At 35.9% G+C, this 12857-nt stretch overlaps 2 protein-coding genes and 1 long non-coding RNA gene across 3 annotated transcripts; all 3 read right to left on the bottom strand.

Moving 5' to 3' along the window:
- Positions 1-1172: 1172 nt before the first annotated feature.
- On the bottom strand, positions 1173-2227 carry LOC113770432 (late embryogenesis abundant protein EMB564-like). Its single transcript, XM_027314880.1, has 2 exons — positions 1861-2227; positions 1173-1674 (listed from the first exon to the last, which is right to left on the bottom strand). The coding sequence occupies exons 1-2, from the start codon at positions 1973-1975 to the stop codon at positions 1511-1513; spliced, it is 279 nt and encodes a 92-aa protein (XP_027170681.1). The 5' UTR covers positions 1976-2227; the 3' UTR covers positions 1173-1510.
- Positions 2228-3894: 1667 nt separating this feature from the next.
- LOC113772420 (cysteine-rich and transmembrane domain-containing protein WIH1-like) lies at positions 3895-5708 on the bottom strand. The gene is made up of 3 exons (XM_027317012.1): positions 5391-5708; positions 5111-5273; positions 3895-4349 (listed from the first exon to the last, which is right to left on the bottom strand). Exons 1-3 carry the CDS (start codon positions 5419-5421, stop codon positions 4304-4306), a joined length of 240 nt encoding a protein of 79 aa, XP_027172813.1. The 5' UTR covers positions 5422-5708; the 3' UTR covers positions 3895-4303.
- A 3123-nt stretch (positions 5709-8831) lies between these two features.
- On the bottom strand, positions 8832-9929 carry LOC113772285. The gene is made up of 3 exons (XR_003468518.1): positions 9827-9929; positions 9482-9635; positions 8832-9193 (listed from the first exon to the last, which is right to left on the bottom strand). It is a non-coding gene; the product is annotated as an uncharacterized LOC113772285 (long non-coding RNA).
- Positions 9930-12857: the final 2928 nt, after the last annotated feature.

Genomic DNA, 12857 nt, shown 5'->3' with positions numbered 1-12857 from the left:
TCACGAGCCGGTTCGATTTTATACATATATATATTATTTTTAATTTTAATAATAAAATTACATATATATTTCTAATATTTTATTATTTGTTAAAAAAATTATTATTTTATTCATTTTTTAAAAAATAATTATAATAATAATAATTTTTTAAGCTCAAGCTCGACCTTGAGCTTTACAGTTTGAGATCATCGAGTTCGAATTCGAGTTCAAGTTTCATAAAATTAAGTTGAGACTCGGATCGATTAGGTCAAAACTCGACTCGTTTGCACTTCTAAACTGAAATTCGGCTCGTTTTAACTAAGCAAACTTGCGAGTTATTTGATTGAATTTGACTTGATTGAATTTGACTCGCTTGCACCACAAGTTCGAACACAAGTTTTAACTAAGCAAACTCGAAATTCGGCTCGTTTTAACTAAGCAAACTTGCGAGTTATTTGATTGAATTTGACTTGATTGAATTTGACTCGCTTGCACCACAAGTTCGAACACAAGTTTTAACTAAGCAAACTCGCGAGTTATTTGATTGAATTCAACTCGTTTGCACTCTTATTTCAATTTGATTGAATTCAACTCGTTTGCACTCTTATTTCAGGTACGTGACGTGTTTCAGGTACGTGCCGTGCTACAGTCCTTTCAATGGTCACGTCATGAGAAAAATTCATCCAAGTTCCAAACAAGAAAGAATCATCTAGAGATTAGAGGTTTTCTTAAATTTTTGGCATTGCCAGAAGGTGGTTGGAAATTTTTATAAAAATCTGGACCAATATTCCCAAACTTCAAGCGGGACACATTGCGACTTTTTTCATTTATTTATACTCCAAAAACGTACAGCAACTTTGTTAGAATTTATCCATCGGTAAAGCACATGTTTTGCCATCTCGTCTTCTTTAAACTTTGCCCATTTTGCAAATCAAACAGAATTAAAATTCATTCAAAATGGTGTCATTGTATGTTTCATTCATCATCATCATCAATCATCCAAAACCACTTGCTCGCGCTACACTCTAATATGTAACTGGTCCATCATTCGTTATGTAGACTGTGTTGATGATATTCAACGCCAATACTTATATGAGTCTCTGTATCTCGACTAGAGCAGATCTTTAGAAAAAGGAAAGGAAGAGGGCCCGAATGAGAAGCGAGAACAATCAACAATATAATGTATAGACAGCTGATGAACTAGGAAATATATATGATTATTGACGACGAGAAAAGTAAGACTTACATAGGCAACTGCATGTCCATGCAACAACACATCCGAAGATGGATTTCAAACCTAAGATTTAACTTAAACCAAAACCATTCCTTCCTATTAAAGCAGTACTAGTATAAGCTTATAAGCTAGCTTAGTCTGTCAGACCTCTAACTATTAGTATTTTACATGCACACACACACACACACACGCATATATATATATGTATACCCGTGCTATGTTACTACAAAGTCATCAGAGACTCAAAAGCACCACCACTACTGAATACTGATGGATGGATATATGATATATCAATCCTCATCCGGTGGTTCTGAACTTGGACTCGTCAATGGGGATTCCTTCTTCCGCCGCACGCTCTCCCCCGGACTTGTCAGTGGTGCTCAGCCCACCCTTCTTCCCCATCTCCTGGTACCCTTCTGTCCCTAACTGCTCCCTCCTCGCTTGTCCTCCTCGGCTCCTCCCTATTCCAAAGTTCATGTGTATATATATAGATATATATATATATATATATATATATATATCAAACACAGCACAACGTGATCGAAGAAGAAATACAAAAAAGTAAACACAAACTGAACTGAACTAGCGTGTGTGTGTGCGTGTGTGCGCAGTTAATTAATGGTGCTGGCACAGGGATAGGTACGTACCTTCTGCAAAGTGCTCTTGAGCCTCTAGACTTTTGCCTCCGGTACCACCGGGGACTACAACCTCTCCTTCCCTAGCCTTCCTGTCCAGCTCAGCTCTGCCTTGCTCCGAAGACATGCTTCTATATATTATCTCCCAATCAGCTAATTTCTCTGTCTCTCCTTTAGAGCCTAAACCAGCCGAAACAGAAACTGGATGCACTTTTCTTTCAACAACTGATAACCACCGCGACCCCAGTGTAATTTGCACTCCTGTCGGGTCCAGATTTATAGCACAAGGGCAGGAATAAATTCCGGTGATGAGCAAGCTCGTTGAGGGACGCGTGGTTGGCTGACGGGGCTGAATCCCAGACAACGGAGGTTTACACCAAAGGAGAGGGATGGTTAAAGAGTGACACGAGGCTATAGCAGTCTCCTTTCTCCACCGCTCCACACGTGTGCTACTTACAACTCTTTGTTTTTTTTTTTTTATATATTTATGGCAACAACATTTCCACAATTTAATTTAAAAGGAGTGGAGTTTGAAGAAATTATGTATAAAGGGTTAGTAGATATAAGAATCTGATTAGATCCTTGTTGGGAGACTCACCCACCACAGTCAGGTGTGTGACCCGGATCGTCCAACGGATTAGTCAGGACAAATTCCTGGATACCGTGGCAGGCAACTAAAAAAAAAAACTAAGAACATTAATTACACGAAAGAAGAAGCAAAATGACAAACAGGTATAATGAAAAGATCAATTAATAGCATATATTTGGAGATTAATTGCAAGTCTTACGGTCTTTCATTAAGATGTAAGCCGGACGATTTGGAGGGGCGGCAACGTTGATTTGATTACTCTCAAATAACTTGCTGTTGCCTTATTTGTTTCAGAAATGATTATTAATTTTTATGAATATATTAATTTTATTTTTACAAAATAGATAAATTATTCATGAAAAAATACAATTTTTATTAGTATTTTTTCTTTAATACAATTGTAGTTGATTTGGTAGTTACAATATTTGAAGGAGTTATGAGAGATTATATTAACAAATGTGATTATACTATCAGGGTAAAAATTAAATATTTTAGGGGCAAAACTGAAAGTTAAAAAAATGGCATAAAATGTTTACTCCAATCGCCGATGATAGTTAAGAGTAGAAGAGCTGCTTAGAGCTCAAACGAAAAGGTCTTAGCCACTGACGGCAAGGACTAAGGGGTGGGGACAATTGTTCTTGGCCATGAACGTGTTAACATCAATTTTGTAGGAGGATTAATCACAAAAGCTTCCTTCTAAATATAGGCAAGATTTATATATAGTTTACCCTCTAAATTTGGTTTTTTCTCACTCAACTCCCTTAGTGACAAAACTAACCCTTTGTTATTGTAAGTTTTTATTTTTTTTTCCTTTCTTTCTCTTTTCTCAACACATACATACATATATATATGTATGTGTGTGTGTGTGTGTATTCTTCATGTAGGTAGAGATTGAACATCCTAAATTTAGTTTGGATGAATTATGACAAATAAACGAAATATGAATTAATGTAGAATCACTACTATATGCTAAAAAATAATAATAGAACATAAATTCAATTAAAATTTGATTCTTTACAAAAATTTTAGAAAAGGAAACTAATGCATAGGGAAATTTTTTTTGATGCTCAAGAAAAAGAATTTGAAAAAAAAAAAGGAAAACAAGTTTGACAAAAAGAAAAGAGGGGGAAAAATCAACATAATAGAGGGGTTAAGTGACACAAAATAAAGGTTAAGGGATACATTGATAATTGAGATATACGTTGAGGGAATAAATTGTGATTAACCCATTTTAGAATTTTAATTAGTCTGGAGAACAAATTAAATTGTATGTCTTAATTAAATGGAATTGGTAATTTAAATCAAGGTCCAATTTAATTTTTGGCTGAGCATTAATTCGTTCGTTAAGAAAACACGCGAATGAGAACCAAAATTCCTTGCGTATTTTTGTTTATGCAGGTAGCATATGCCGGCCGGAAAAAGAAAAATAAAAAAGATTTGCCTGAAAATAATAATAATAATAATAAATAATAATTGGGGGATTCTTATTCATCAATCTGACAATGGTGCACATCCAACTCATAAAATAAACACACGGGATCCTTAGTGTCACTTTTCCGGTGACAATTCAGTATCACTTTTATATTTATGCCAAGGATTCCAACTGTAAAATAATAGGATTGATGATCATGAGATGAGATTAATCCAGGAGTAGGACTAGGAGAAGATGTAACGCTACTGCTGAAAAATCCCACATCAACAATTCAACATACGAATTTTTAGTACCTATATAGTCACACAACTAAGTTGAACGTAACAGGAAGTCCAAGCCATGAACTAGAAACGAACAAAGAAAGAATGAAAGATGCCACGCGCGGAAGAAGAAAATGGTGTCGTCGTCATCATCTGTGTGTCGGTGGTCGTCCGTCAAAAGCAGGCGTCCAACACACAACAGCAACACAAGGCCGCACAGCTGCACCACCACCAACATCCGTTCACAATAATTAATATACATATGCTTCAATTAATGCCCCAACCATATTCAATTATCAATCAATCAATCAAAATATCATTTAAGCTCGCATTCTTTTAGCCTATTAAATAGATAGCATACAAGAATAAAAAAAAGTAGGGATAAAATTGCACTATAATTTCTAAAATTGCACTAATTAACCTCCCCAAGGAGGAAATTGGACTTATTACTAACAATAAATTGTATGATTTTACTTTTATACCCTAACTAATTGCAGAAACTTAAAATAAATTGAGTGACTAATTAAAGTAGATTACATGTAAGGTTTAGCATCATTAGCCATTGTAAGCAAAACTAAGGTACGGTGCCAATTGAGGGGGGAGAAAACACATACATGTGCCAATATTATGTTCTTCAAACCGGTCAATTTAAATTTAATTTTATACAACCGCCACTAAACAATTCTGGAGTTTCAACTAAAGTAAGTATAAAAAAAACTTGCACAAATGTATCTGAAATTAAGAAATCAAGAAAGTCTAAGGTAGTAGGATTTTTCCTTTGATTCCTCAATTCTTGTAGTCAAAATCCAATCCAGTTTTTTTTTCCCCCTCCTCTACCCTAAAAAAGAGATTAAGGTTCCTTTTTGTTTAGATCAAAGTCTAAAGAATCCCGTGACTACTACTACTACTACACGGCACCCGCAGAAAAAAGTCAAACTAGATATATAAGAGGGGTAATGGTCTGAAAAAAAGAAGACTGACCAGCCCTTCCAGAAGCCATCGTGTCTGGACGTAGTTTTGCCGGGTGCCGGAGCGGAATCGGAGACTTGAGCCGCGTCTCTGACGGGATATCCGGCAGGCGGTGCTGGAGGGGTGTAAGCAGGGGGTTGTGGCTGTGCTTGTGCTCCTGGGTAGGGATATGCCACTGCATGCAACCAAATCAAATATCGCATTCACATAAACAACTAATAGTAGTGGTAGCAGTAGTAAGAATCATCAAACAGACCAAAACTATGATGGATGAAGCGCAAACGGAACGTACCTGGAGCCTGGTTTTGGTTGTAGCTGCTCATGATGGTGTTGAATGGAATAGGGATGGAATCAGTTAATTTGAATGGAGGAGAATATGAGATGGGACAATATATAGAAGATACAATACAAGATTGGATTGGATGGAGGAGTAGATTTCTATATATATATAGTAATCAATGTTTAGGACATAGGCGAGGGGAGAAAGCAGGTGGAAGAAGGAAGGTGGAGTAGTTAAAATAAGATGACGGACTTAACAAGCAAGCAAACAACGCAACAAAGGGAAAAGGGTCGGCGCCAACACCGCGTCAATGTATTATATCCAGAAGCAATGACATTATCCAGGAAGGAAGGTTTTATTTTATGATAAAAAACGTGGGGCTGCTGGTCCTTAATAAATTAGGTGAACCCTCCCTTTCCACACTTGATATTTTTCCGCCCGGTTCCCTCCCTTTTCTTCCTTCCTTCCAAGTTTCAACAATTTCCTCGTTATCTCTCGTCATCAAATACACCCCACCAATAATAATAACAAAGATAAGAATAAGATCCCATGTAGAGATCCCGCCCGCCTCCATTTTTGCCCTTCTATTTATTACATACACCCCTTCCCCCCCCCCCCCCCCCCCTAAAAAAAAAACAATGCAATTTCACCTAAAAACAATAGTAAAAAAAAAAAAAAAACACCACATATGCGATCTTGTGTCATAATAAAAGTCTAAGCAGAATTGATTATTCATTTGACACGGTTCATGTTTGCTTCCCATTTGACACGGTTCATGTTTGCTTCCCATTTGACACGGTTCATATTTGCTTCCCATTTGACACGGTCATTGTCCAGTGTCGTCCATTCTCTTCTACATTCCCACCACTTGGGTGACATTTAACTTGCCACTGGCCATTTGGTCGTGTTCGGTGTGGAGTGAGGCCTCTTCTCCCGGACCGCAGGGAATTAGTCGGGCCCCGTAAGGATTGATCCGGACACCCCTGTGTCGACAAAAAAAAAAAATAAAAAATTATAACTTTGTTTATTAGTCCCTCTAATTAAGCATATCCATTTTGATACGATTCCTAAAACTAATTGGAGATCGACTTTTAATTCCCACACTATCTCAAATTGATTTTCTTTCCAGAAGAGAAAACAACACGCAAAAAAATATATCATCAATTTGACCGCTTACTCAATTGCCATCTATTTGGCTGAGTCATTCCTTACCAAAAAGATCACAGAATAGTTTTAGTTCAACCCCCCTAAATTTTTATTCTTTTAACCATTTCCAAACTGACACTTGGACCAACTTAATATATCTGTCCACCAGTCTGCATATAGATTTTTCTTTAGCTGGGGTCGTTTGTGCTTCAATCTGTTTTTGTTTTTTTGTACAATAGGAGGGTTCAGAGGCCCTTAAAAGACACACTAATCTAGAAACCGAAACACCCTCAACATCCCACTAACTAAGGAATCCCTTTAAACAAACCGAATACTTCTAGTGTTCAAATTTATTTGATTATTTTTGATGATTTTAAATTTTCTTTAAGTTCGACTTGCTTACTTTTCCAATCGAGTTCGAACGAGATTTTTATCGAGTTGAATTTGAGTCGAGCTCCAAACTGTAGTCGAGCTCAAATTACTAGAACTTTTTATATTTAAATTTCACTCATATGTTAATCGAGCATAACTTGATTCGAGCTCTAATACCTTGAATTTTTACATGTATGTTTTACATATATGCTGATTAAGTCGAGTTTGAATTGAACTTGAAAAATTATCAAATACAAATTGTTATTCAAATTTAGTTTGATTAACAATTTGTATTTGATTAACAGACGATTAAAATTTAAACGAACTTTTATCAAATCGAGATGAATTTGAGCACTGGGTAATTATTTAGTTCGTCTTTCAAAATCTTATATCGGCCAATTGAACTTCAAAAGTCTAGGCTGCTTGATAAGACGTGTAAAACAACTAAATTATGTCCCACTTCTATTGATGTAAACCGTGTTCAGTGTTGGGACAATTGTTGAAGTCCAAGCGTTTCTTTTAGCTGCTTGCGTTGCTACAATTTTTAAATTTTAACCAAAAAAAAAAAAAATAGACTCCAAAAGTTGTCGCTGAAATGTTCAATGCAATTTTATGATATGAAGGAACAGCCAAGATTGACTAGACTGATTCAAATCCATAATGTAGTAATTAATCGAAAACCTAATCGAAATTGTCTAAAAAAAAAAAAATAATAAAAGCTAGTGTAAGGGCTTTTTATAAAAGTGCCAACTCCTTTTGAACCGAAACCCACTTATGAAACTTAACTCAATTAAAAGTTATAAATTTCAAAAAAGGTAATTCGTTGTGAAATTTTTAAACATTTTTGTAGATCCTTTTCCAATTGATTTGAGAAAAGTACCCACATGATCAAAATACGCCACCAATTTTGTGTTAACTTGGACATGTGAAACTCGATATCAGCCAACCGACCATCTGTTTGGTGTTCTTAGATTTAGTGGGTGCCTTTGTCCTGGCCAGTTTCGATGTGGGTATACCATCCGTGGCAGCGGTTTAAGAGGACCACACGAAGACGGCCGGCGAAACTCGCGATGGCCGCGGGCAAGCAGGAGAATGATGGCTGCTAAATCGGCATTCGACAAACACGTCAGCTGGCGCGACAAGGAGAACGATGGCATGACATTATTGTGTTGTTTGTTAGTAGCAAGAGAGTATCACACGGGGCTTGGATAAACCTCCACCGGATGGACAACAAAGGTCGAAAAGTTGACTGATTTTTTTAGCTGGGCATTTCGTTAAAATAACACACGATGAAAACCAAAAATGTTTTGTGCCACTTCCAATTGGCAACGTTCATGGTGGTGTTGATCGAGAATGTAGTCCCAATCCTTGTATTTTTGTTTAGGGCAAATTCCACTTTACCCCCCTGTAATTTAGTGTTTTTTACATAACCCCCTTATGGTTTCAAAAACTATACATAACCCTCTCATGATTTGAATTAAAGTGTCAAAGTGACGGGAATGATCATTCGTAACGGAGTCATCCAAAATGTCAAAAATACCCTTATGTAAAGTTGAAAATTATTTATTAACCAAGGGAGGTTATGTGTATATTTTGAAAACTATAAAGGGGTTATATGGTAAAATATTAAATCATAAGAGGGTTATATGGTAAAACATAAAAATTATACGGGGTTAGTGTGTTATGTATTTATAAGGGTAATTTTGACATTTTTAAAAGTTCCGTTACGAATGATTATTTTCGTTACTTTGACACTTTAATCCAAATCATGAGGGGGTTATGTATAGTTTTTGAAACCATAGGAAAAGTTATGTAAAAAAAACACTAAACTACAGGAGGGTAAAATATAATTTGCCCTTTTGTTTGTTTATGCGGGTAGCATATGCGGGCGAAAGAAAAAATAGTAAAAGATCGGCCTGACAATAATAATAACAATTAACAGAGAAGACCATCGAGTACTAGTTTCATGGGATTCTTACTCATCAATCTGACAATGGTGCACGTCCAACCCATACAATAACAATACCAATAAGATCAATCCTCATGAGATGAGATTAATCCAGGAGTAGGACTAGGAGAAGATGTAATGCTACTACTGAAAAATCCCACATCAACATACGAATTTTAGTACCTAGTCACACAATTAAGTTGAACGTAAAGGAAGTCCAAGCCATGAACTAGAAACAAACAAAGAAAGATGCTACTGCACAAGAAATGGCACGAGCGGAAGAAGAAATGGTGGTGTCGTCTCTGCGGTTTTGGGTCGTCAACCGAAACAGCAACAGCAGCACGCACAGCTGCACCAACATCCGTTCACAATATATGTTTCAATTAATACCCCAACCATCAATTATCAATCAATATCATTTACTATTACACACACACACGCACTTAATTTTACTACTAACCTTTTACTTTTCTAGTTAACGAGTTCTTTTTTGTCACTCTTTTTTTTTCCCTTATTTCCTTTTGTTTAGATCAAAGTCTAAAGAATCCCGTGACTACTACATAGCACCCGCAGAAAAAGTCAAACTCAGAGAGGCAATAGTCAAAAAAAAAAAAAGAGGGATGAGGAGAAGACTGACCTGCCGCCGTCGTCTTTGGACGTAGTTTTGCCGGGTGCCGGAGCGGAATTGGAGGCTTGAGCTGCATCTCTGACGGGATATCCGGCAGGCGGTGGGGGAATTAAGTATGCAGGGGGTTGTGGTTGTGCCTGTGCTGCTGGGTAGGGATATGCCACTGCATGCAACCAAAACAAATATCGCATTCACATAAACAACTAATAGTAGTAGTAAGAATCATCAAACAGACCAAAACTTGCAGCTAGAAACGAGATAAACCCAAGAAAAAAAAAGTGTTCGAGAAATAGTGATTGATCTTTTTACAAATAGTATGTGTATATGATGATGATGGATGAAGCGCAAAAGTACCTGGAGCCTGTTTTTGGTTGTAGTTGCTCATGATGGATGGATGGATAGATGCTGTTGAATGGAATAGGGATGGAATTAGTTAACTTGAAGTGAAGTTTGATGGGCAAGACAATAGAAGATACAATACTCATTTATATATAAGATTGGTCTGCATTCCTATATCCAGACTTTTCTGGAAATATTTCCCCAGCATATGCTTATGCACCCGTTTGGATCGGTGGTAATTCATCGGATTCCCCTCAATCATAGGGATGAAAACATCTTGATTTTGAGATCATTTAGGAAAGCGAGTGATTTTAATATTTTCACTAAGGGTCTGTTTGGTTGGAAGTAAAATGTTTTTCTTGGGAAAATATTTTTCATGGAAGTAATTTTCCATGAAAATCATTTCCTTTTCATCATTTTCAGGTGTTTGGTTAGTTTATTGAAAATATTTTCTTACTTCATTTTTCTGGTGTTTGTTTAACTTTTGAAATATTTTCACTTTTATCTCTATCTTTACTTTCTACACATTATAACTACATACTTCTTCTCATGCAAAATAAGAAAATTTATCTCATTGTTTAACTTTAAAAAATCTTGGAGAAATGTATATATGAATAAAAAATATCTCCTTAAGCAATAAACAAATTGCTGGCTATTTAGTGTCAAATATCAATCACATGCAATGCTTATAGTGACATATATCTTGCACTCTCACTGCTGAAAGTTTCTCTAGAAAAGAATGTTCCTATTATACATAATTAATTACTAGCATAGGATGAGCAGGATAAGGTTTTTTTTTTTGAATATACTAGGGGGAGGGTTGGGTTGGATTGGATAGTACGGGAAGGGAGTGTAAGGAAGAGGTTTTGGGTTCAAGTCCTCCTGTTTACACTAAAAAAAAAAAAGAACATATTACAAGATGTTTTCAGTAAGTTTGGAACATACTACAGGCGGGATGCATGTATTTCGGAAAACAACTTCAGTAAGTTTGGAAGGGAAGTTGTTTTCCATAAGATGAGTGAAAATATTTTACATAAGAAAATGTTTTCAGTAACTTTTGTGCAACCAAACACGGGAAATTAGGAAAATATTTTCCTGGAAAACATTTTCACCCGAAACAAACGGACCCTAAATGGGTGACGTTTTCTTATTCCTATTAATAAATGAAAGTGTTGCAGTTTAGATAACTCAAATTATGTTTGGGGAAAAAACGAAAGAAAAGGTTGAGAACCGGGTTAACCAATCGAATCAGATCACTGGTTTAACCGATTTTTGATGGTTTTCTCGGGCCAGCCCGAGCTTGGCTCGTTCGGCGTTTGGCCGGAGAAAAAGCCCAATGAGCCCGACTTTTTAGTGAGCCGGTTTGAGTTTGAACCTAAAAATTAGGTTCGAATTAAATATGAGTCGAGTTTGGGTCTCATTAGATTCAAACCCGATATAGGCCGGCCCTTTAATTACCTATATATGTAATATTTATATTTTGATATTATGTATAATTATATATCCAAATATATTATTACTAAATACTAAATAAATACAAATTACAAAACACAAAAATACATCTGAAAACTCTTCTACTAACTTTCTTGAGAGTCAGTATTAGTAATGCATAACTGAATATCTAACATTTCTTATTGGTTGAGTAAATTTTTGTGTTGGTGTAATATTGGTTGATTTCTTTTTGGTCTAGAAACACAAATCATCAAACATGTTTGGATTCAAATCACAAGGTTATAAAGAAATTCCAACCTTTGAAAATGTATTGCCTTATGGCCACATGCTTTATTATTATTTTTCATGTATTTTGAACAAATTAGATATAAATATTGTTGAAAAATTTTTGGTTTATATACTATTTAAAAACTATTACTTGTTCATGTTTAGTTTTAATGTTGTAATCTTGTAAATGTTAAATTAGTTTTATAACTTAATAGTTATATTAATTATATTAAAAAAATTAAGGAGTAATAAGTGAGTTTGAGCTAAACCCGAATAAGACTCACAACCTGAATATTATATGAGTTGAGTATGAGATTCATATTTATTAACTCGAAATCCATAACCCAAAGCCCGAAAATGTTACAAATTAAATGATGTGAACTCGAACTTATGAAAGCTTGACTCATTAGGTCCGATTGACAGGTCTAACTGCATAGGGGAGGGGGGGAAGACTTAAGGGGAAGGAAGGAGAAGGAGAAGGAGAAGGAGAGGGCAGGAAAAAAGAAGGTGGGTGGTGGAGTAGTCAAAATAAGATGCTTAAGATGGCGGACTTAACAAGTAAGCAAACAACATAACAAAAGGCGACGACCAAGACTAAGGCGACGACCAAGCTACCAATCTACCAAGTTGCAGACTTTCTTAAGGTGACGACCAAGACGAAGGTTCCAAGTTCCAACTATTTAAAAGAATGAAATTGCCATCGAATTTCCCCTAAGAAAGGGATGGGGGGTGACAGGGATAATTTTTACCTTCCGTTAAAAAAAAATGGGGTTAGGGATCCCGTCATACCCCGTCCCCAGCCATAATATATATATTATAATTACATATATAACATATTTAATATTATTATTTATACTAATAATTATATATTTATATTAAAGTAAATTATTGATTAGCTATATTAATATATTTATACTAAATTATTGACTATATTTTTATTAATTATATATTTCTTATTTACTATAAACTTTTTTTCTGCCGGCACCCACAGGAAAAATAGGGCGGGATGGAGGTGGGATAGGAGAAACGGGGGCGAGAGGATGTTTAGGCAACGGAGCGGGGCACCCAGTCGTTGCAATTCCTATTTGTAGATGCCAACTTGGTCTCGTCTATAAACAAGTTCAGTTTCAACAATTCAAAGATGGAGGAAATCAACGTTGTGAAAAAAGCTCAGCAAGAATGGATGGAGTTCAAGGAAGCTGAGGAACAAGAAGGCAGAAGAAGCATTACTGAAACAACTCCTAATCAGCAAAATAGAAGCCGGATACCACCAATGGAGGGTATGTATAAGATAAACACAGATGCTGCAATATTCTCGCAAATGATC

This window comes from Coffea eugenioides, chromosome 5 (assembly GCF_003713205.1).
Source record: "Coffea eugenioides isolate CCC68of chromosome 5, Ceug_1.0, whole genome shotgun sequence".
In the NCBI taxonomy this organism is placed as follows: domain Eukaryota; kingdom Viridiplantae; phylum Streptophyta; class Magnoliopsida; order Gentianales; family Rubiaceae; genus Coffea; species Coffea eugenioides.
Note: the sequence above shows the minus strand (reverse complement) of the source record. Positions and strands in the feature narration are given on the sequence as shown.

Coding starts and splice junctions, on each gene's coding strand:
- LOC113770432 (XM_027314880.1), bottom strand. CDS start 1,975: ATGTCTTCGGAGCAAGGCAGAGCTGAGCTGGACAGGAAGGCTAGGGAA. Junction 1,675..1,860: donor TCAAGAGCACTTTGCAGAAG/GTACGTACCTAT, acceptor ACTTTGGAATAG/GGAGGAGCCGAGGAGGACAA.
- LOC113772420 (XM_027317012.1), bottom strand. CDS start 5,421: ATGAGCAGCTACAACCAAAACCAGGCTCCAG. Junction 5,274..5,390: donor CAACCAAAACCAGGCTCCAG/GTACGTTCCGTT, acceptor GGTTGCATGCAG/TGGCATATCCCTACCCAGGA. Junction 4,350..5,110: donor GATGGCTTCTGGAAGGGCTG/GTCAGTCTTCTT, acceptor GTGGTGGTGCAG/CTGTGCGGCCTTGTGTTGCT.